The following is a 24321-nucleotide window of genomic DNA, read 5'->3' as shown; positions in this document are numbered from 1 at the left end:
AACATGTACAGCACAAATTCATGATTACAATTATAAAACATTAAAAGTCAAGTTGTACATCTTAACAGGTATTGTGTCTATTTTACAGATTTCAGATGACACAGCTCTCGTTCCACTGTGAAAAAACGTTTAGTAATCTGGTCCCGGATGGCCCTACATACAGTAAATCACTGCACAGAACTAATCTGAGATCTCAGCACAACCATTAGACACTGATACTGTGTCCAATAACACAACAAATAAAAGACTTTTTCCTTTTTAAAGGATTGAGGATAAATATGCATTTAGTCATTTAGCTGACAATTCCAACTGAAATTAATAAACATATTGTACAGTTATGCATGTGGTAAAAGTGCAAAAACATGCATAGTACACATATGTGTAAGTCAATAAGTAAACGCCACAATCATCTCCTCAAGTTTCCCAGAAGTTACATATTAAATACACATACAGGAAGCCAATACAAAAATAGAACAATTTCTATGCTTCTGAAACTGGTCCCTGATGGCCCTATTTAAATCACCATCAATGCATCTGAGGTCTCTGCACAACAACCACAGCCTTTACTGCAAACCAATAAAACAGCACTGAATGAGAATCAATATACATATCTACATTTATGCTTCACATTCATCAGCAGTACCTGTTGAGCTGCATTTCAGATGTATGTAACCACAACTGATAGCACCTTGGATTGGAAAGCTAGCATGCTAACAAGTGAGCTAAAATCCTAGTGCAGGTATCTCTTACCATACAGCTACTGTAGGCCTAACAGCTGGTTCCCATTTAACAGCCTAGTGAATCCTGAGTTTATTGTTAGAGGTTGAAAGTCAGAAGTGGCCTTATCCATTGTACAGTAGTCAACATGTTAAATGCATATAATAGACCCTATATGAAGACAAAGTCCAAAAGATTACAAATGTTATTATTGACAGCCCATTATTTTAACAACTTATTTGTCGGATGAACTGAGCAAGTCAACACATCTGTTCCGCTCCAGGTCATTTGTTCCATTGTTCCATCCACGGAGTGTACAGAAAGTTTTAGAAAACGGGTCTAATTTCTTGTAGGTGCGTAGCACTCATGCATCTGGTGTAGCCAGTTCCATTATTTATAGTGGAATCTAATTTTTTAAGCATACGCTCCTTGGATAGAAACACTGTGTGCACCTGGTGTAGCCTGGCTGTAACAGTTAAAAGAAAGAGTCTGTACGTGTACACCAATAGCATCATCAATATGCTACTTCCTCTTGTGTAGATTTGTTTAAGTCCCTCCTCGACAAACTAGGATGTTCAGATGTCCCATAATCATGAGGTCTTTTAAGGTCTTTCACCAGGTACTCATCACATTCCAGTAGAACCCTGTAGAACTCCTCCTGTGCTGGACCTCCTTTCTTCTCCAGCATGAGCAACAGAGTGCGGTTCCGCATGGATCCGTCCTTGTTCTCCACCTCCTCTCTCTCCTGGGGGTTAAGAACTCTACATTTCTCCAGCCCAGAGAGGATGGGCCTCAGGAGCCCTAGACGAGTCTCCAGTTCTGCTTTGTGTCTGTGGAAGAAGTCCTGACCTGGCGGGGTGTAGGGACTTGAGGGAGAAGACAACGCTGGAACAAAATCATGGCAATTAGACATTTTTAAAATACTGTCTTTGTAGAGGGGCAAATTCACTAGTTCAAACGTCCCTTAAAATGGCAAAATGAACAGACCAGGCTGTAGGCAGTAAGGAGATGACTGCATTAACTTAAAATTCATAAAAAAATGAATTTACATGCACTTACATGCACAGAGTTTGACATGTTTTAAAAGCACCACTGACTGCTTTTTTAATCATATTAATACACTTCAACCACAGCCCATTAATGGAACCATAAAATTAAAGGGAAATTTAAGTAATTTTACAAAATCATCTACTTACTTGATGGACTTCCACCTATCTGGTTGGCTGTGAATAAAAGTAGGAACATTTTCTGATAACCAGCATGTTATTGTATACATATTACCACATACATATCCACATATATTTGTAGATATGTTATTATCTGTGTACTTCTGTGTTTACCTGGAATCACACTACACCACACAGACTCATTTGTGCTTTTTTCTGTCAGATTCAACTTCACCTGGGCAAACTTGGATAATAACACTTGGAATGTTGGACAGTAGTTTGTATAGTTCTCATAGTCAACAAACTCAGCACTCTGTTGGAAAATACATTATATACAATTGTTAGCTTATTGGTATGACGGAAATTTAAAGGTATTCTGTATGTGTTCTCAACAAAAAAAAAATACTTTTAAAATTTTACCAAAGGAGTCACTTCATGTTCCCCATCTGGATCAGATGAGAGGCAGTACGTTGTTTCCGGGATAAGTTTACAGTTTGGAGTCGTCTCAATGTACATCTCTTCCCCAGGCTCCTTCATTTTCTTTCTCTTCTCACAAACCTGGTAACCAGGACACAAAAACACGACAAACATGTGTCCAACCTCCACAGCTTAGACTTACTACTTCTTCCAGCGTATACCTTTAGCAACCTACCTCAGAGATATCAACATTTTTCGGCAACAGTAAAACATTCAGTGTAGACTGGTGAAGGAACAGCAACACAAGTCCGTGGATAGGGGAGTATTTCTTCTTGGGCTGTTTCTTTGTCGCAGCATATTTAGAGCATCCCCTGATATTTATAACCACATAGGAGTCTGTTGTCTCATAAGGATCAAGTATTTCAGATTCATCAGAGTCACTGATGTGGATTACGGATAAGTGCTTGCGTCCTTTCCCTGCAAAACATCAATATCCAGCAAATTTTCTCCCCAAGTTTAGCTTCAGTTTACATTCTGTATTTATTCCTTTAAGTCATGTTACAATGGTACATCTGCTTCTTTCCCTAAACATGACTGGTTTAACATGGCAGTATTTTAGTACTACCAAACATGAACTAATTACACAACATTTTGTACTCACCAGAAAACACCTCACAGTGTGGGAAGTGTAACTGTGACAGAGTGCCTTGTGGGCATTTGATATCAAACAGGGGTCCTGCTGGTACATAGCCATCGACTAGCTGTACACAGTTCCATGGCTCTGTTCGGTACTGAACTTCACCCGCCGTCTCCATCTTGAACACCAATCCTGTGTACCGGCACTGAAACAGACCCTCTGAGGAGCAAGTGAACCTGGAGAGGTAAGTTATATAAAAAAAAAAAGTATTGGTACATAGCATGTGCTCTGGAACTAAAAAAAAACGGAACAGAAGTTGTACCTCCAATTACAGATGTATGAGATGAATTCTCTCTATATCTCTAAGATGTATCTTTCATATTCCACAACCACGAATGTACAGGATAATTACTGCATAATTAAAGTTGTGTAATAGCACATGTTGCTTTTAGAAGGATAACTCAACCTGTATGATCTCCTCTCATTGTATGGACAGCATTCTGGTGTGAATACCTGAATCAAGATTTTGGTAAATCAGTAAGATTAAATATACAAACATATGTAAATTACTCATTACATAGGTTGTGAAAGACTATAAAATGATTACCTCTGGTACAGCACATTTGTCACTAATGCTTTCAACATCTTTTTCACCAGAAATTCCTTCAAAACACTCTATAAGGGAATGTATTACAATCTGGGTGTAACTCAATTTGTCATCATGTACACTGGCCTCATTACTTGGTCATGATTGTGGATAGATGCAGAATAGTTGTTGAGATTATACCTGTCTCTGCGCTGGATTTACCATCACCATCATCACCACCACCACCACCATCTTCATCACAGTCATTAGTCTTGATTTTGAATGGACCATCACTCTCTTGAGGTTCAAGACACTGACTTTCTTCTTCAGATGATAAAGACACCTCTGCAAAGAATGTATTCCAGTATGAGTGCAGCTCAACTGATGATGTATTGTACAGTGATTACTGGGGCATAACTGTGGACAAATGTTTTGATGAGATTATACCTTCCTTTATACTGGTTGAATCCACTTGAGTAGGAGGAGCAAAACTGGATTCACCATCATCATCATCGTCATTATCATTGTCCTTTAAAACTTCCTTTATACTGGATGTATCATCAGCATCATAATGTTTCTTTGAGAGGTTGAGAGGTTCATCAGTGATCTCATCACTCTCTTGAGATACACAACTACTGGACACGTTAGTAATACAAAAAAAAAAAACACACAGTTCAACAACGGATTTTATGTTAAATATTACAAAACAAAAAACAACTTCTCAAAGAAATGTCAATCTGGAAAGTGGTCATTGAACCCAGGAGGGTGCTTGTGGCTTTTCTTAAGAATATTCTTGGTTGGTGATGTTGTCGTGTGAGGCGCAAAACTGTGGACCTGTCGGGCCTTGTAAAAGTCAACGGTTCTATGCAAAGTGCCTATCATAATGCTATGCAGTACTGCATTTTATCTTTGAACTGAATGATTAAAGGGTGAGGCTCCATTATTGCTGAAGCCAGGATATTGTTCATCTATGAAACAGATACCCTGAGATCCAGAGCTGGGAACCGATAGATTAGTGTTTACAAGATATATGAGAAATTGGGACTGTGAGACATTTTAGTCCATATATATGTCATGATGGCCAGTATTTATGATACATATTTATATGATACATGCTTTTGAAAAACAAAAAAAGTATTTTATAATTTCTACTTGATCAGGTTGAAGAAAGCGGTTTTGTATGTTGTATCAAAATACGTTATTGGTATGTATTTTTAAAATAGTGCAAGATACTTTCTGTGAGATGTCAATGTGATGATGTCATATAAGTGCAGCCATATGTATATGGTGCAGCCTCTGATTGGTGCTGACTGCCTTGGTGTCTGGATCAGTATCCCGTAATCAAGCACCTTTTTGTGAGATTTATAACAGTCATTCCATTCTCTGCCAGTAGACCATTTGCTGGATTGATCAACAGACTTCTGAATGGTAAACTTCTCAAAAAGCTGATGGTGTGCAAAGGAATCAAGCTGAAGAAACCCTTGCAATGTAGGCCAACCCTTGCAATGTAACCCTTGTAATCCAGGGCGCACACACACACACACACACACACACACCACACATGCACACACCACACAACACATGCACCCACACATAAACACACACACACCACACCACACCACAAATGCACACACACACACACACACACACAAACACACACAAACACACACACACACAGACACACACGCGCGCACACACACACACACACACACACACACACACACACACACACACACACACACACACACACACACACACACACGTCCCACTCTCACACCGACACATTCTATGGCTTTCAAATAGGTTCAGTGGTTAGAGGTTTTACCATTTGACAAGTTCAATATTTTATATCAGAACATATTGATCACTTAATATATTTTTTTAAGTATATTTTTTGGGGCTTTTTATGACCACAGCTGGAGCCCACTTAATCATTTTTAACTAAGTGCTAAAATGTTTTTAAACTTTTAAATGAGTGTACTGTACGGCTGTTGATAATTAAATAATTGATTACTGGAAGATTATATTGAATTATATTGATATTGATTAAGATGATATTTTCTTGCCATTGCATGGCAAACACAAGACCTCTGGAAACCAGCAGTTCATTTTCAATGTCCAAGGAGCATAGCCAGTGAGCAACTATGCAGTGGGTGTATTTAGACTCACAGATGAGGGTACATTTAAATATCAATCAAATAATGATTTAGTTACTTACAAAGTAGTTACTGAGGATAAAGGTGTCGGCCTATGAATGACTTGTTTGTCATCAAGCCAAAGTAGGCTTTGAATCATTTTTGAATAGCAATATTATAATATAAAACATTTTCCTGCATACACAGAGTTAGCATCATTACACACCAATAGACCCTCACACAAATAGGGTCCGCTATGCAATTGAATTACAGTGTGGTGGCCAATACCTGGGTGAATTCATAATCTGAACAGGTGAGACCCAACCTCCTGAATACCCCGCCAAATAAGTTGGACAATTGATAGATGGTAGAAAATCTGAAGACACACTAGACAGAAGGAAGCTAGGGTGACTTTCCAGTGCTTGCAGGAAGAGTGGTCGAGATAAGTCCATGGTGGATTCTGTCCTGGATATAAGATAGCGAAGAAATATGGTGAAAAAACAAAATGGTAAACTCTAGTTTATTGTAGAACATCTCAAGATATTATTCAAAGGAATAGCCCTGATGTCTCTGACACAGGTTGGCTCATCCACAGGAAAAGGATGCAAAACTTTTTCTGGGGGAGAATATCTTAAATATATTTAAGAGTGCACACTGACAGTTGCTGCATAATATTGCATATAATGATATGGTAGGCCTGTGAGGAGGTGATTCCCATTATCCAGAGGCACTTACTGGGGGTCATGACAGGTTCTATGCAAGCACAACCACTTTTGTTCATTCCTGCAAAACCTACTGTCTAATATTTGAGATTTAACAAAACCTTTGGAAACCACAAAACCACTGTCATCGCATTGACATTTTGTATCCATCAATATACCAGTTTTCCATTTAGTATTATATCCAAATATGAAGAGTACAGTGTCCACTAAAAGAATTTGTGAGATTTGTACACTTAAACAAATAGGGTCCGCTATGGAATTGAAATACAGTGTGGTGGCCAATACCTGGGTGAATTCATAATCTGAACAGGTGAGACCCAACCTCCTGAATACCCCGCCAAATAAGTTGGACAATTGATAGATAGAAAATCTGAAGACACACTAGACAGACGGAAGCTACGGTGACTTTCCAGTGCTGGCAGGAAGGGTGGTGGAGATAAGTCCATGGTGGGTTCTGTCCTGGATATAAGATAGCGAAGAAATATGGTGAAAAAACAAAATGGTAAACTCTAGTTTATTGTAGAACATCTCAAGATATTATTCAAAGGAATAGCCCTGATGTTCTGATACAGGTTGGCTCATCCACAGGAAAAGGATGCAAAACTTTTTCTGGGGGAGAATATCTTAAATATATTTAAGAGTGCACACTGACAGTTGCTGCATAATATTGCATATCATGATATGGTAGGCCTGTGAGGAGGTGATTCCCATTATCCAGAGGCACTTACTGGGGGACATGACACAAAACCACTGTCATCGCATTGACATTTTGTATCCATCAAAATACCAGTTTTCCCTGCACATAGTGAAGGATTTCTGTGGTTGGTGTTTTTGAATGTCTGGGGTGGCGGCACGTACTGTCAGGATATTCCAGCCTTCTCTATCCAGATCATCAAACTATTTACTTTTTAACATTCTTTGGTGCTTACAAATGTAGACTTCAAAATGAAGAGTTTGGTTCCAAAATGCTATATCTCCGTTTTTATAAACATTAAAAAGTCAGGCTATTTAATTGAGTATTTCAGGTAATATCGATCAAATTGTGTTGTTTTGATTGAGTAAATATAAATCAAATTACAATACTCAATTACAGTTCTACTGAAATTATTTGGAAAATAAAATGTAAAAAAAAAAATGATTTATGAAAATTCATTAAAATGGTGGATAGCGTTTTGGAACCAAACTCTTCAAATGCACTTATTTAAAAGTACTTTCATCCACCCCCCAATTGTTTCAGTATCTTTCATTCCAATTCATTACCATCTCAGTCAGCTGACTTACTTGAGTGCCTCCAGATTACACTTCGGATCTTCCAGTCTCTCAGTAAGCAGCTTCACTCCTGACTCCTCCAGATAATTGTTGCTCACATCCAGCTCTTTCAAACAGGAGTGTTCAGAACCCAGTGCATAGTGCAAAGTCTCACAGCTTGTGTTTGTGAGTTGACATCTGGAGAGCCTTCATTCAGAATAGAACATACAATACCATAATGATTATTAGGGGCACCTCGACTAAACAAATATAGGATAGCCCCTAAAAAGAAATGGTGTTTTTTCCACCCAAGTATCATCTTTATAATCACATATTAGTCATCCAGTGATCTTAATTCCTGGTGGGATGATGCTTTTTACATCTAAATATTAGTAAACCTGAAGACAGTTGCATAGACTGCAGATGACTTCCTCCAGTTACCCAGTAATTAACAATCACTTGAAATTTGATTTCAACACTGCAACATTGTATAAGACAGGCCAACAGTGACTGTTTACCTTAAGGAAACTTGCTAATGTGGATAAGACCCTAATGACTGTTATACATTTTTTATATTGAGTTCATTGTGTCTCCATTATCTGCTGGTATGGCAACCTTGCTACCAAAGGAAAGAACGCCCTTGCTAAGATTACGAATGTGGGTAGTAAGATAGCTTGAAAACAGTTCGGTAGTTTGGTAGACATATACAACAAACAGGTGCTCAGCAATTGCCCTATTGCCCTAAAAATAAAAATTAGGGGGCAGCCGTGGTTAGGGCTTGGAACTGAAGGGTTACTGGTTCGATCCCAGACCAGTTGGAAAAATGTGTGTGGGGGGAAGTAGTTGAGCACTGCTCTTCCATGCCCACATCCACGGCTGAAGTGCCCTTGAGCAAGGCACCTAACCCCTCATTGCTCCCTGAGCACCGCTGTAGCAAGGCAGCTCACTGCTCCGGGTTAGTGTGTGCTTCACCTCACTGTGTGCTCTGTGTGTTCACTAATTCAAGGATGGGATAAATGCTAGACCAAATTCCTTGTATACGCAAGTATACATGGCCTATACACCTGATTTACATTTTTACATTTAAAAATTTTAAAAATGGATTAAACATAAATTCCTTCATCTCTAAATTATCATACTGTGATTTATGACAGCGACACCTTTTAACTATTTATAGTAGGTTATGGTACAAGTTACCTGTTTGTGTGTTATTTAAACTGTTATATGTCTTTTTACACTTGCTGCAACACAAATCACCCATCTAGGACTAATAATAAATTTAATCTAATTGAGGCTTTAAGAATAATTCACATTGTTGGGTACATCTTTTATGAGAAATGGAAAATGCATAACTACTGTTTTAAGTAAATAAAAGGACTGTATTTAGTAATAAAACTGACATGTTGTCACATAATGTCATATAGACACACCACCAGATTCTGCAATAGCTTCTTTCCCCTTTCAGTCAGACCTATGAATTCCCAATAACCTCCCCCCTTTCACATCTCCTTTCACATCCACATCCATTACCACCTACAGACCTACTCAGGGGCTCGTTTCTAGAAAAGTTAGCAACAACGTTGCTCAACCACCGTGGTACGACACAACTTACGACCAAACAACGACAGTGTTACACCTGTTTCCGGAAAGCATCGTACCTGTGTCACAATTCGCTACCTCCGACGTTCGAACACCGTAATTCCAACAATGTTGTTGATGATGCATTGATATAGCCTAGAAATCTAGATGCACCCTAGTCTAGCAACTCTCCGTTGGCTTGTGAGCTCGAAGAATTAAACTTCTATCAGGCCAATCAAATCGTGTATAGAGTCATTAGGCGGGCTTAACATAATGATTGATGGCAGAGTTGAATGGCTTGAATTCCCTGCTACTTGAAAACAAATAAGATAATGTTGCTGTTGGCGAACAGTGTGACACGAGTTAAGCTTTTATTAAGTTGTCAAAAGTTTGAACTAGCCAACTAGCTCCGCTGGTGCGAAACGCATGGGACTCATAGCACTGTCCTATTGCGTGCAGAGGGAATTTGAAAGACAACCGATTATCCCACCCCTCGGACTGAGTTTGCTAACCTGACTCTCGCCAGATGAATTTCGTTCCACCTAACTCCACTCATCCATCTGGGATTGCTCCATTGGAGAGGTGTTTCAGAAGGCTGGGCCTCATCAAAAATCCTTGCATATGATTGGATAAGCCACTTGTCCGTCGTCTATTGATGTGCTACTTTAACTTCTCACATCGAAGCCAACCAGTGACGCTGAGAACAGTCTCACAGTCGCTTCTACACTACGTCACATCTATGAAACTCCCGCCCTGCATCCTAATTGGTTCTACCATAAAATCTGGTGCCGAAATCACTCTCAACGGAAGCGATCCCAGATGGATGTGAGTGGAGCTAGGCGGAACGAAATTCATCTGGCGAGAGTCAGGTTAGAGTTTGCATCCTATCTCTCCTTTTCACTTCTGAGTAAGAGTACATGTAGGCCTATGAGACACATCAATAGGTTTTGACCATATATATTTATGTATATAGTCACTCTACATCGAGAGATAGGTACAAGACATCAGTCAAAAACAATTTAATCTACGTGTCACACTAGTTCACTGGGACAAGTCACCTGCTTTAGCCACTACACCATTTATCACTGTACTTATAAGAATCTGTAAAGATTATAATACTAGCCTATCAAAAAGCAAGCCAATACCAATACCAATAACAATCAATAGCAAGAATGAGCCCAGTAAGGGAGTCAATCTCTTAATGAACATTACAGCATAGATCAATCACTGAGTCACAAGATAAACATCCACTTTGTAGTTTTTGGTTAGGCGGTTGTGATTTTTGGTTACACCAACTGGAACTACCAAGGAACGGCACAAGTGCGACAAACGACCAAACTTTGCATCCTTGTTCGCAATTGAGAGTTCGAACTATGCTTTCTAGAAGCACCAAATCCAAGAACAACGTGAACTACCAAGGTTGCGAAACAACCTTTCAAACAATGCTTTCTAGAAACAAGCCCCAGGACTATACCTTTCCTACAGTTTCGCAAATTCGTCTGTCCAGGGGCCAGTCTTATTGACTGTGGCATTAGGGGAATACTGTACAATGTACTTAATCCAACATTGTTACTTGTAGCTATGTATTACTCTTCCTTTAACATATCTATTATTTATTTAATATGTCAAGCACTACAAATTGGATATATTGTGAGCCAAGGCAACACAATTTCGTTCAATCTCCACCGTCTTGTGTATGACTTGAATGACAATAAAGTCTATAAACTCATAGAGTTCACATTTTGATAGTCTGAAAGCAAACAGAGGATTGGTTTGTGAGTGTGCAATATCAGAGGCAATTACAATCATGAACGGCAGCTGTAGCACCAATCGTAGCAGATATTTGTTTGAGGATCTTTTACATTTTTTTTACAACCATATTTAGAGTGTACTGATTTTGATCATACAATCTAAGAGACACCATGCATTACTGACCTCAGTATTTCTAGTTTACAGTTTAGACTTTTGAGTGCAGAGACCAGCTGTTTAACCCCAGAGTCACTCAGGGGATTTCCACTCATGTCCAGCTCTCTCAGAGCACTGTGTGGATGCTGGAGAGCTGAGGCCACAATTACACACGAATCCTCATAGAGGAAACAGTTTGATACTCTGAAAGCAAAGAAAGGATTGGTTTTGTGAGGGTGCATTATCAGAGGTAATTACAGGCATGAACTGAACTGCAGCACCAATGGTAGCAGATAGTTTTGGAGGATCATATTTTTACAACCACTATTTACCCAGCGGTTGGGTTAAATGAGTTGTTTTTTACCCACCATTTTTTTTTAGAGTGTACTGATTTTGATCATACAATCTAAGAGTGACACCATGCATTACTGACCTCAGTATTTCTAGTTTACAGTTTGGACTTTTGAGTGCAGAGCACAGTTGTTTAACTCCAGCGACCCTCAGGGGATTTCCACTCATGTCCAGCTCTCTCAGAGCACTGTGTGGATGCTGGAGAGCTGAGGCCACAATTACACACAAATCCTCATAGAGGAAACAGTTTGATACTCTGAAAGCAAACAGAGGATTGCATTTGTGAGGGTGCACTATCAGAGGTAATTACAGACACGAACTGAAGCTATAGCATAAATGATAGCAGATATTTTTCGGTCTGCCAAGTGATTTCCACTCATGTCCACCACGTCCAAAAAAGTTGGGTCAAGGGCATGTTTTCTGCTGTGTTAATTCACCTCTTCGTTCAATGACATTCTGTAAATGTTGAGTCACTTATAAGACCAGTTGCTATACTTTTGAGAATGAAATGTCGATATAGGATTTCCCATTGTTGCCTGATATAGGATTTCAGTTGCTCAACAATCTAGGGTCTTCTTAATCATATTCTCTCACCTTCTGCTTTTTTAGTCTTTATCATTACACACCTTTTCCAACCTTTTGTTGCCCCTGCCCCATATTGCTGACATCAAAATTGTGCTAATATCAACCATGAAATAGTCAAATTGTTCATTTTCAACATTTGATTTGTTGCCTACTGTATGTCCTTTTCACAGCTAAATATGGGTGTAGGATATTTGCAGATAATTACATTCTATTTTTATTAGCATTTTATGTCCCAACTAGGAATCGGGATGGTATCTGGCCTGATGAAATGACATGACTATAAACATGGTGGTAGAAGGATAATGTTGCACACAGATATAATGTTGCACACAGATGTGGAGTTACAGTTTTACAGTCTTTCAGAGTGTGAAACCCTCTGCTTTCATGACTATAAACATGGCCGTCAAAGTATATCAACAAGTCATTCCCTTAAAATAAAAATGAATAGAATGTGACACTCACTGGGCCTTTCTACAACAGCTCATAAACATGCTTAGTACTGTTTTGCGTTCTGAAGGGTGACACTTCTGGAGGTTAAATTCACCCAGAATCCCTCCTGACATCTGAATTAAGATGCTAATCTCTGACCAATGAGAGAGTGAAAATTCTCTCTGTGATCTCAGGAGGCTTTCAATGTCTTCAATCACACTGGGATCTCGCATTTCAATCTGACAGTGGAGAAGATCAATACATCTGTCCATAGAGACATCTGCCTGTTTACCCAAATCTTTTATGTATTTCAGTGTGCTTTCAGTTGTCCCTGAGCTGTCACAAGTATCTGTCAATACACTTTGCAAAAGCATCTGACTGGACTCCAGAGACATTCCATGAAGGAAACGCAGAAAGTATTGGTGTCCATTCTTCCTCTCCAACATTTTATTCACAGCACTTCTCAGCAGAGTATCCAGGGAAACATCTTCAGGCTGTATGCTGAACTTGCCCTCCAATAAATGCTTTAGGACGTCCATGTTTTTGTTGTTGTAGGCATAAAAGACGCAGAATGCAGCCAGAAACTCCTGAATGCCCATATGCTTAAAGCGGAAAACATTCTCCTGAAAGAACTCAGACTTGTCTTGATTGATCTCTGTGAAAATCCTGAAAATTGATGCAGTCTCTGAGATATCAATTTCACAGTCTCTCAAATCCTGTTCAAAAAACGTGAAACTGCTTTTCATCAACTGTCTCAAAGCTAGTTCTGAAAATCTCAACATCATTTCCATTTTTGTTCTTTGGGGCTTCTCATCGACCATTTTCTCACCCTCATCTTGCACAGAACTGCTCTTGGCCTCAGCCTCTGTGTTCATCTGACTAATAAAGAAATGTGAGTACAATTCAGTGCAAGTTTGAATCATCCTGGTTTCCCCCTGTTCAAGCATATTCTTAACAACACTGACTGCTATTGAACACAAGGCTGGGATGTGACACATGGCATGGAGGCTTCTTGACAACTTGATTTGATGCAAGATGCTACTTGCGTCTGTGACATCATTTAGACTGTTTTTGACACACTCCTCCATTTGTGAGTCAGAGAGGGGAAGAATTTCTGTCACTCGGTTGATATACCAAGAGGGAACTTGGTTGGTTGATGATCCACGTGAGGTTATCCACACCTTTGCAAAAGGAAGCAAATTGCCTTTGATGATATTTGTTATTAGTGTATCAACAGATGATATTTCTAAAATGTCACACAGCATTGGGTTACTTTGGAAATCCAAATGAAGTTGGCTTTCATCCAGACCATCAAAGATCACAACAATTCTGGAGTCATCAAATCTCTTTATAGCTGCTAAATTGTCAAACTCTAGGTTGAAATTAAGCAGCAGCTTGTGCAGACTACAGGAGATGTCCTTGACTAGATTCAGCCTCCAAAATGGAAACATGAACACAAAATCCACATCCTTGTTTTCTTTTCCATCAGCCCAGTCAAGAATGAACTTGTGCACAGAGGATGTTTTTCCAATGCCAGCTGCACCCTGGGTCATTACTGTTCTTATAACACCAGATGCTTTGAAGATGTCATTGCAGGAGACTGAAGTGAATTTCTCTTCAGTCTCCTCAAACAAGGAAAACAAGTTTGTGTCTGCAGCATATTTTGTGATGATCCTGTGATTGTTCTGACTTGCGGCTTTTGTTATACTTTCACCACACTGCTCAATCCTCCTCTTCAGACTGGCTTTGTGAAACTTCAGGAACCCATCATCCTCTATTGAATAAACAAAACACAGGATACAGAGTAAATATTCTGTAATGTTGAGAAATTTCTCAATTATCTCAGGTTTCTTAACATTTCTGCAATATTACTTCAGATACTGTAAACATGCACTTATTTGTAAGCCAGGGTATGCTGTGACACGAAAGTGTCTCTGTTTTAGCATTGAGACATTTCTCAGAATTATGTTTGCTATGCTGTATGGCTATAGTAGGTGAACGATACCCCTATTACAAGTTTGTTTACCATCAAATTTGCTTCGTAAAGGTTATATTAAGGTGAAAATCTTGCATAGTGTACCTTTAACAATTGTAATTACATGCCATATGTTTACAGTATGTTCATGGTATTTAGCAGATGCTTTTGTCCAAAGTGACAGGCAGGAAAGCAGTATGGCTTCACTTTTGAGTGCACTCTCTGGTGTTGTGTGAGTTGTGTTACTGAAACAGTTAATGCACTGTTTTCTTTCCAGTATGGGTTCTTAGATGGCTCCTCAGTTGTGACCAGGATTGCTGACCTTTCTCCGAAACAATCTCTCCACTCTGTTTGTTGCTGTGAGATGTGGTACAATCTTCTCCTAGTTTCTGTCGCTTCAACTGTCCTTGAGGAGACTTGTGGGGTGTGTTCAGCACTGGATTGGCACTCAGTTTCCCATCATCATCAGAACTACTTGGCTCCTTTTCTGTTTGTGTTGCAAAAGAAACAGGTTAGGTGTTCTGGTTGTGTGATATTAAAACCTGCATGGCTTAAGTAGATGAAAGAGGTCTGATTTGTTGTTGATATAATATTTTCCTGTGCAGTCTTTGACAATCTATATATAATACTGTATGAAAATGTGCCTTTTAAAGCAAGATGCTGCAATCAACTTCATCTCAGGTTTCATAACATTTCTGTAATATTACTTAACAAATATTGTAATCAACCGTTTTTTTCAGATACTGTAAACATGCACTTATATGTAACCCAGTTTGAAAAATCAATTAGGAATTTATCTACATTATTTAGGTGATGATATGGCATGTTTGTGCCTTCTCAGGTTGCCAGATTAAGTGAATTATGGTATGGTATGTTTATGCTTATGTTTCCGTCCAGATGGAATGATGACCTTTCATAGTCTCTGACCCTAAACAAAATATAAAATTAAACTACAGTAAATTTGTAGTTTTTTTTTCTTGTTTTTTTTTTCGCGCTAACCTCTTGTGATTTTTTACAATGGATTACTTGTTTGTTTTTGTTTTTATTACTTTTTGCCTTTTGGAAGAGTCTGAATTTTGGATTTCTTGTTTTTCTGAGTGTTGGAATGTTTTTGCCCTGCCTTTTTTGGAGTTGTAGCTGTTATGTTATTGTACAATTTACGTTGATGCCCACAAGTGGATGACTATCCACAACATGGCTGTCATGTGAGTAGGATTTAAAGATTTGTTCATTGCGGTCATAGATACAGCTGTTGGGTGGCATTGACATTATGAATAAAAACTTCTTATTTCACAACTATGAGCAGATTATTTACATGAGACAGTAATCTTACAAGATGTTCAAATCCCTTCTATACGAGGTATGATACAGACATACAATGCAAGTAAGCTTTGTGACACCTTCAAGTGAGATGCTCACAGAAAAATTGAAAGAGTAATCAATTTCATATTGAGCTCAGGAAGAAAACTGACTTTACCCACATCCAGAGAAACAGTAAAAGAAGGGGTCTGAGATCCTTGAAAATACTATATAAACAAGCTATATTTTGAAAATACATAATTTGAAGGGTCCTTTCCACTACGTGGCAGTCTGTAGACTTACAGTTGAAATGCAGCTGGCATACTAACAAGACAGCAATGCATGAACACTTGAAGAGGAGACAGGAGGATCACTGAGTCAGGACAGAAACCAGAGCTAGTGAGTGGAGCTGAGCGATGCGAATATCCCGCTCCTCGCTCAGATAGCTGTGCACTCGGCCGCTCCTCCGCTCAAATTCACGTCAGGCCGCTCCGCTCAATTTCACTCTCCGCTCCACTTCAAAATCCTCCCGCTCCAGTGAAATCGCTCCACGCTCGCTCCAATTTAAAAGAGGGAGAAATAATCTAGCCGACAAGCCGAATTGTCACCTTAGAAAACTTAAATCCCAATGTACTAAAAGCAACGGCAATTTCACTCATAGGACATTTATTATGATTATAAGATAATGCAACACCGATAGTGCAACAAAGAACAAGCTTGGCAACGTCAATACACATAAGCCTAAAACTAAAGGGATCAGTGGGATTAATTGCCTAAAGAATACAGGCTTAGCATTTAAGTTTTATTTCAGCCTTACTTGATATAAAGCATATTCAAATTGCTCCGTTTTTCTTTGCTCTCTGTAGCTCATGTTTCCGCAAAATGTGTCTTCTTAAATTCCAAAATGAATCTTTACACACTGGAACAGTGTCACCACATGGTTGTTCTTGCTCTACAGTACATTGTTAATATCTAGTTGTTTTGTAGGAATAGTATGTTTGTAGGCCCTGACTTTGTAGGCCCTAAACAGTTTTTTTAGTTTCCTTTCTAAAATCCTGTTCAAAAATCTCCTCAAAACACATCTCTTCACTGAGGCCTTTGGCCTCTAATTCCCCTCACCTTCCCACCCAGTGCATTTGCGCATGCGCACACACTCTCACACACACACACACACACACACACACACACACACACACACACACACACACACATACTATCACCCCTTCTTGTAAAGCGACCTTGAGTTTCTTAAAAGGCGCTATATAAAACCAATTTATTATTATTATTACCATCAACGAGCTTACTATGACCAATATCTTTGAAATTTAACGTCTTGGTTTCATGAGGAAGACATGAAATCTGGGTGGATTTGGGTATGCCTCAGACTCATGGTGTGAGCAGTATCGGAGCGAAATTGGAGCGGAACAGAGCGGGCGCAAAAAATAAAAGTGCTCTGCGCTCCGCGCTTCAACAAAATCCCATCCGTTCCTCGCTCGCTCGCGCTCCGCTCAGTAGCTCTGATAGCAACAGCAAAACACTGTAAGTTCTGCTTGTTTGTCCCTCCCAAGCATGTGTGATTATCAACAGTGACATGGAATGTGTTCCCATTGTTACTTTGGTCCGTTGATTCTTTTCAATGCCCTACTATGACTTAACATTAAGCATCATCAAACGCTGTCAGGCAGTGTTAAATTTTTTGTTTACTATCGTCATGAGTGACTTAATCGTAGGGCTGTCAATCGATTAAAAAAATGAATCTAATTAATTACATACTCTGTGATTAATTAATCTAAATTAATCGCATGTATAATTTTTGCTGTGAAAGTATTTTAAATATTTAAATTCAAATAAATCATTGAATAATCAGCATTAGTGACATTAAAGTTCAAAAACTCTTTTATTATTATTTTCACTGTTCAAATAATTGTCATAATAATCTATGATATGACCTAATATGCTGAGGAAATCAATTCAAAAGTGCTTCAGGAAGAAGTTTTTTTCACATACAAGGCATTTCAGGCCACAGATATAACCTAGGGGACACAATGAAAATAAATGAACACTCCCCTCAATGTCAACACTTATTTCTTTGCATTGATGTGCGACTATAGAGTTGATGAACTCCGGTGATATGCAAATTCCTTGCTGCAGACATTGCAGAGGACTTTATTTTCAACACTTTATTTTTTATGAACACCATCAGGCCGTTTTTAAAAAGTAAATGTTCCAATCAATGATCCAGGCAGCACGTTTTCTTCTCTCTCCTTCATTTTACAGTCTAATTTTTACTGACTAGAACGGCTCGGGGTCAAAGATCATACTGAATCGATTAATCTGCACTATTTTTTTTTTATCAGTTATTTTTTCTCAAATTAATTAATCGAAATTAATCAGTTATTTTGACAGCCCTACTTAATCGATTACAGTCTGTTACATTAGAGACTCATTCTCTAAATCGTTACTTGCCGTATGTGCAATGCATTTGTCAGTGATTAATTATCAACATAGGCTATTACTTCAGTTATGAAATTCCATATTCCAGCAACCTGTATGAAATTCCATATTCCAGTAAGCCATGTGCAGAATTAAGAAGGGATGCTCTGACATACAGTGATTTAAAATGAACAATCTTACACAGTAATCCTTTTGAGATTGAGGTATAATCATTTCTGAATATGTGTCCAACAAATGGGATCTAGTAGCCTATGTGATACTAGTATCACCATCTGTAATTATGTGGAAATTATCAAACAAAATCAGATTTTCTCTTATTGTCATTATTTATGTGCTTTATATTTGTCACCTTTTCAGGGTTAAGCAAAGCAGTATGGAGGATTTTTTTCACAAGAAGAACCCAAATCCAACACCCCAGTTGGCTGCTGAGCCCCATGGAGGTCTGAACCGGCACTGATTGTCAATGAGTGATAAAGCAAACCTCTCTGGCAATCATTTCCACCCAGGAAGCAATAGTTTCTGCTGTGTCACACTCCTCAAGTGGCATACATGAATGGTACTCCCAAAAGGTTTTATTTTAGATAGATTGTTGCAGGGCTATACGTCTTTGTGCATGTCTGTTAACAACAATTGCCATCATCGTGAAGCGTGTATGAAACGGATTTTGAAATATCATGCCCTGTGGATGATTCTGCCATGTTTATAGCTAGAACGGTTAGCTTTCCCATTTATATCATGTTTATATTGTTGAAAATGTCGTTTCACTCGGTTTTTACGTGGGTTAGGCCACTGTACATCCAAATAAGTAGGCTTAACGATAGGGCTGCACGATTATGGCCAAAATGATAATCACAATTATTTTGATCAATATTGAGATCACGATTATTTATCACGATTATTAATTAATTTCAGTGACAAAAATATTTTTTCCCTAAACATATTGGACTTCCTATCTGGCTCACCCAAATTCTTCCTCTCACATTTACTCACCTAAATTACTGCAAATAGACTTGACTGCGACTTCCAAACTTCCAAACAACTTCCAAACAAATGTTTTGTGCGTGCTACTTTGTTAATATTTGGGAAAACGTTAACGGCCCACCGGGAATCCTCCCAACGCTCCCCATTAGCCATTTAAGCTCTGCTTCTTGTTCATGAGTTTACTGTAATCTTTTAGTCCAGGGGTGTCCAAACTTTTTGACTGAAGGGCCACATTGGGTTTTGAAAATTGCACGCACAAAACATTTGTTTGGAAGTTGATTTCAACACACAAATAGACTCTTTGCCAGCTCCACTCAAATATAGCCTATGGCTAGTGCTGTGCCTATGGCTGTGCCCTCGCACAGTTTATAAATGGTCAGTAGTGGGAACATCTGTTGCCATCGCGCTCTCTTCCACGCTCAAATGCGTCCCCAATTAAATGGACTAGCATAACGTAGTTAGATCTGCTGCAATGGAGATACTATGTAACTCGATGTAACAAGCTGTTTTGACATTGACATTGTAAACGTTCTCTAAGAAGAGTGTAAAACAGTTTGCAGTAGCCTAAAGTTAACCACAACGTCGTCTATCGCTGGAAAAAAATAGCAAGCGGCCTATGATAAACTAATAAATGCTCGGCGGGCCGGATTAAAGTGCGTGGCTGGCCGCAGTTTGGACACCCCTGGTTTAGTCATTCGTTGATATGTAAAACACTGACGTGTAGGCTACATTTTCATTATTGTTCACTCGTTTTGACTAGGCTGTGTCTTGAAATGCATATGCATTGTAGGTTGCACATGTAGCATATAAAATACATGAATAAAATTCACGGATCCCGTGGTTAGCTCAACTGTGCCCAAATGTATTTTCATCTTCCTAAAACTGTTTTTCCATGTCTCACCTCCATAAATGATTGTTTAAACACAGATATGTGTGCATTTAATTAAAATACATGGAGTTACAGCCTGGTTGGGACAATCGTCCCGACACAGACATATGTCACTATGGCTTGTTTTGCTTTCCATGTAAACAATGCAATATGAAAGTCTGGGATTGTGGAGAACAATAAATGGTCTACTGAATAAGCATTAAGTCGAACTTTGAAATGAAAAACACTCATTGATAATCAAAAAAATGTAACCGCTAATGAAGTTTACTTTTGCACATCAAAACTCGTTTATTGCCAGTAACTCCGTGATAAAATGACATAGCAGGAAGATATTTGGCTGATAGAAGGAGGTTAACATGCTCTATGTTTTGACCGAAGGATGTCTGTCTATCATAATTACACTCGGAGAAAACTGGATTGTTTCATTCGTCCCGTGTTTCAATCGTCCCGGCTCTCCCCTAGTGTGCGTATAGGGAGAACCGGCCCTGCAGCCAACCCATCCATGAAGGGTATAAATGTATGCAATGTTAAGAATAATACATAGACAAATAAATAAGTACTACAGCAGTCATACATTACCTGTCTACAGCCACACACAGACACAGACACACACACACTCACACACACACACTCTCTCACACACACACTGACTCACACACACTCACACACACACATACACACTTCACCTGCCAGTGACGGAACAGAGCAACGGAGTACAAGAACCAGTATTGTTGTAGTTATGTGCATTCTTTTAACAGTCTTATATGATGCTCATTTAGGCAGAGGGAATGAATGAGTTGGCATAGCGGTTAGTTTTACGTATTGATAGGCTACATGGTACCGCCGACCTGACTGCATGATAACCAATTCATTACTGAGTACATGATTTGGTTGGCAAGATATTCTCTCTGCTTTCTAAACCACCTGTATTTTCCAGAGAGAACAGAGATCTTCTAACTGGGTAGTGATTTTTGAGCATACTTTGACAATGTCGCTCAAGCTCTTTTTGTCCTTCACAGAGAGTCCATTAAACCAACATATAAAAGAAAATGTCAATAGACTCTCAATGAAGGCTTGATATAATGATGAGCAAATCTCTGTGCATTCAGCGCAGGGATTTCTGACTGAAATTATTTGTCTAGAATAGCAGGAGAGTCTTGCATCTATCAAATGAATGTAAAATAAACTGTAAATATAAAACTTCCTAATGTGCTTTGTTACAATCATGAATAACATTTGTGAATGATGGAAATATATTCCACCTCCTTTTCATTGTTGTTGGGTTAATTATATCATATCACTGGCCCATCTCTTCTGCTATTATGATATTTATAATTGGCTACAGGTTACATTGGGTGACTATGCATCGGTTGTCTTATCCATGCTACCCTGGTTGTAACATCCTCCTCCCTGCCTGTCTACCCCCCCCAGCCCCATCCTCCTCCCTGCCGGTCTACCCCCCCCAGCCCCATCCTCCTCCCTGCCGGTCTACCCCCCAGCCATATCCTCCTCCCTGCCTGTCTACCCCCCCCAGCCCCATCCTCCTCCCTGCCGGTCTACCCCCCCCAGCCCCATCCTCCTCCCTGCCTGTCTACCCCCCCCAGCCCCATCCTCCTCCCTGCCGGTCTACCCCCCAGCCACATCCTCCTCCCTGCTGGTCTACCCCCCCCAGCCCCATCCTCCTCCCTGCCGGTCTACCCCCCAGCCACATCCTCCTCCCTGCCGGCCTACCCCTGGCTGGGGGGTAGACCTGCAGAGATAATCATGTTAATAGCCGTCTACAATGGTGGAAGGAAAATGAAGCATGGTTCCCCAACCTGGCTGCTCTGCAAGAGCCTACTGTCTGTGCCTAAGACATCCACTACTGTCTGTGCCTAAGACATCCACTACTGTCTGTGCCTAAGACATCCACTACTGTCTGTGCCTAAGACATCCACTACTGTCTGTGCCTAAGACATCCACTACACCCAAACAGATCTTTCCAACTGCTGGGAACATTATGACAAAAAAAGATCAAGCCAGACTGCAGACAGGGTTCCGACCCAATTTCACTGACAACATTTCAAAACCTTTTTAATGACCTTGAATGTAATTTCCATGACTTTTCACAACCTACAAGTACACAATTGCTTACTGTATGCCACAGGTTTGGGCGAATTATGAAAAGTGACGGGATAAAATGTGTTTTCTACCCCACAATTCTATATCTATGATATCGCATCACTGGCTTCAATAGACCTAAAACTGCACTGGGGCACAGGCCCCGCCATCTGGGTATCCGGGGCATGGTCCCCAGAATTAGTTTTATATTTTAAAGTTGAAATACATCAATCTTAAGAGGACATTACAATATTTCACTCACTTATTTATATTTATGGAGATATGTGCACTGTAACTATTTAGAACACTTTAGAATTGTGATTATGCACAATTGTACAATTGTAATTATGCACACACATATAGAATGGTTATGATAATACTACAATATGTTCACAACAAGTATGGTTCATGAGTTTCACAGTTCAGAATTGGTGCATACATTTCAGCACTCCATGAAATTATTCAGAAGTGGTTACCTGTGCAACTTTAATTTGATCAATTGTATGTAGATCATAGGCCTAATCTAGTAATATTATTTGCACTAACATAATAACCTACTCAGGACGCTAAATTTTTCTTAGGTTTCATGTTCATTAAAAAGTTTATTCATGTTGGCTATACTGAACATAGCCAGCTGGTCTGGCAATACTGCGATTCTTGTTTTGCACGTCGATAGCCTATACTGCTTTGTGTACGGATGGGCTATGCACGCCATGGTTTGACCGTCATGTGTGTGTCTCTCGGTTTAAATTTTGCATTGCTGCTTTAATCTCTGTTGCTTTGACTTTGAGGATTTTGACAACATTTATTTTCCCCCATTACTCTCTAAATACATTTTCGCTGCTAAATAAAGGAACTAGCTTAACCTGAGATTTTATGGGGCCACAGCAGTTCGGCACGTGCCGCAGTAAAAGGGGTCTAGGGATGCCTGGTCCTGGGTATGACCAAAACTTGAATGAATTTACTCAAATCCATTATTTCTCTGGGTGGGGGGGGGGGGTGTTTACACAACTGTCACAAATACCACTTGGCTCACACCCTTCCCCATGGACATCATTTCATACAAATAGTAGTAATTACCATAAAGCTCTTTGTGATCCTCCTGGTTGGGGCGTACATAATTACCATTATGCTAAAGATTAACCCAATACTGCTAAATGTCATTTCGGTGCATCAGTCTCCTTTATGCACATTTTGTGGCAAACTTTTTGTGGCATTATATTACTATGCTACTCCAGTCACCGCCATCTTCCGAAGAAAAAGTCCCGTACTGTAGTCAAACTCTCCTCCTTTTGTGTCGATTAAGAATAGTTTGCAAAGCATTCGCTAATCGACTTTTATGGACTTACTGTACTCCTCACAAGGTGGTGGAAGTGACCACTGAAAATGAATAGGGTTTTTGGAAATAATCACATTTTCTGGAGTTGAAATTGATCTAACATCACATTTTCACTGCTTTCCATCATTAGGGTCCCAGGTTAAAAAATGCTAGAATTCCTTTAATGATCTTTTAGATTAGTTTCATAACTTTGAAGCAGTAACCAGGATCAGTTTGGAAAAACAAACATAATAAAAAAATATATTTTCTTTTTTCTCACCCTGCAATGTTGGACGTGTTAAATATCTACGTCTGCAGTTAGGACAGGTGTACTCTCCAGTTGCACTCTGAGTTTCCAGGTGTAGGAGAATGCACTGCCTGCAGAAAACATGTCCACATGGGATGTGTACAGGATCCTTCTGACTCTGGCCACAAATGGTGCATCCCCTGAGTCAACAACATAAGATAAATTAATATACAGTAAGTAGTTAGGCATCTCCCAAACATTAAAGGTGCAGTCAGGGATTTTACGCGATGTCAAGCCCATAATATTTTGGTCACATACAGCAATCATTTCCTCACAACCGCTAACAGAGTGGGGGCAGCCCCCAAACAAAAATGAAACCCTGAAACCCATGGAATTTTTCTGGGAATACTGAAGTAGGTTAGCTATACCTCTCTGGTGTGTTTCATTTGGTCCTTGGTTAAAATGTAATGTACATTTTTTTGCACAAAAGCGTCTGCTTATAAATGTAAATATAAAAATAAACACAAGGGCAATTCCACACAAAACTGTCACGTCCTTAATGCCAACTAAATGCCAAGGTAT

At 39.4% G+C, this 24321-nt stretch overlaps 2 protein-coding genes and 1 long non-coding RNA gene across 3 annotated transcripts in view; 2 read left to right on the top strand and 1 right to left on the bottom strand.

Moving 5' to 3' along the window:
• The window catches only part of LOC121718035 (NACHT, LRR and PYD domains-containing protein 12-like), a 1225568-nt gene that overhangs the window by 110310 nt on the left and 1090937 nt on the right, over nt 1-24321 (top strand). The gene's annotated exons all lie outside the window — the stretch shown is intronic.
• LOC121718038 (NACHT, LRR and PYD domains-containing protein 14-like) overlaps nt 1-24321 on the bottom strand; it is a 95181-nt gene that overhangs the window by 62713 nt on the left and 8147 nt on the right. The window contains exons 4-8 of the mRNA XM_042102820.1: nt 23773-23939; nt 14774-14938; nt 12510-14250; nt 11545-11718; nt 11142-11315 (exon numbers count right to left, since the gene is read on the bottom strand). Coding sequence (XP_041958754.1) covers nt 11142-11315; nt 11545-11718; nt 12510-14250; nt 14774-14938; nt 23773-23939 — 2421 coding nt within the window. The remainder of the gene's footprint in view (nt 1-11141; nt 11316-11544; nt 11719-12509; nt 14251-14773; nt 14939-23772; nt 23940-24321) is intronic.
• Nucleotides 1134-5744, top strand: LOC121718123. The gene is made up of 3 exons (XR_006033861.1): nt 1134-1214; nt 3787-3792; nt 5734-5744. It is a non-coding gene; the product is annotated as an uncharacterized LOC121718123 (long non-coding RNA).

Source organism: Alosa sapidissima, chromosome 9, assembly GCF_018492685.1.
Source record: "Alosa sapidissima isolate fAloSap1 chromosome 9, fAloSap1.pri, whole genome shotgun sequence".
NCBI classification, from domain to species: Eukaryota; Metazoa; Chordata; class Actinopteri; order Clupeiformes; family Clupeidae; genus Alosa; species Alosa sapidissima.
Note: the sequence above shows the minus strand (reverse complement) of the source record. Positions and strands in the feature narration are given on the sequence as shown.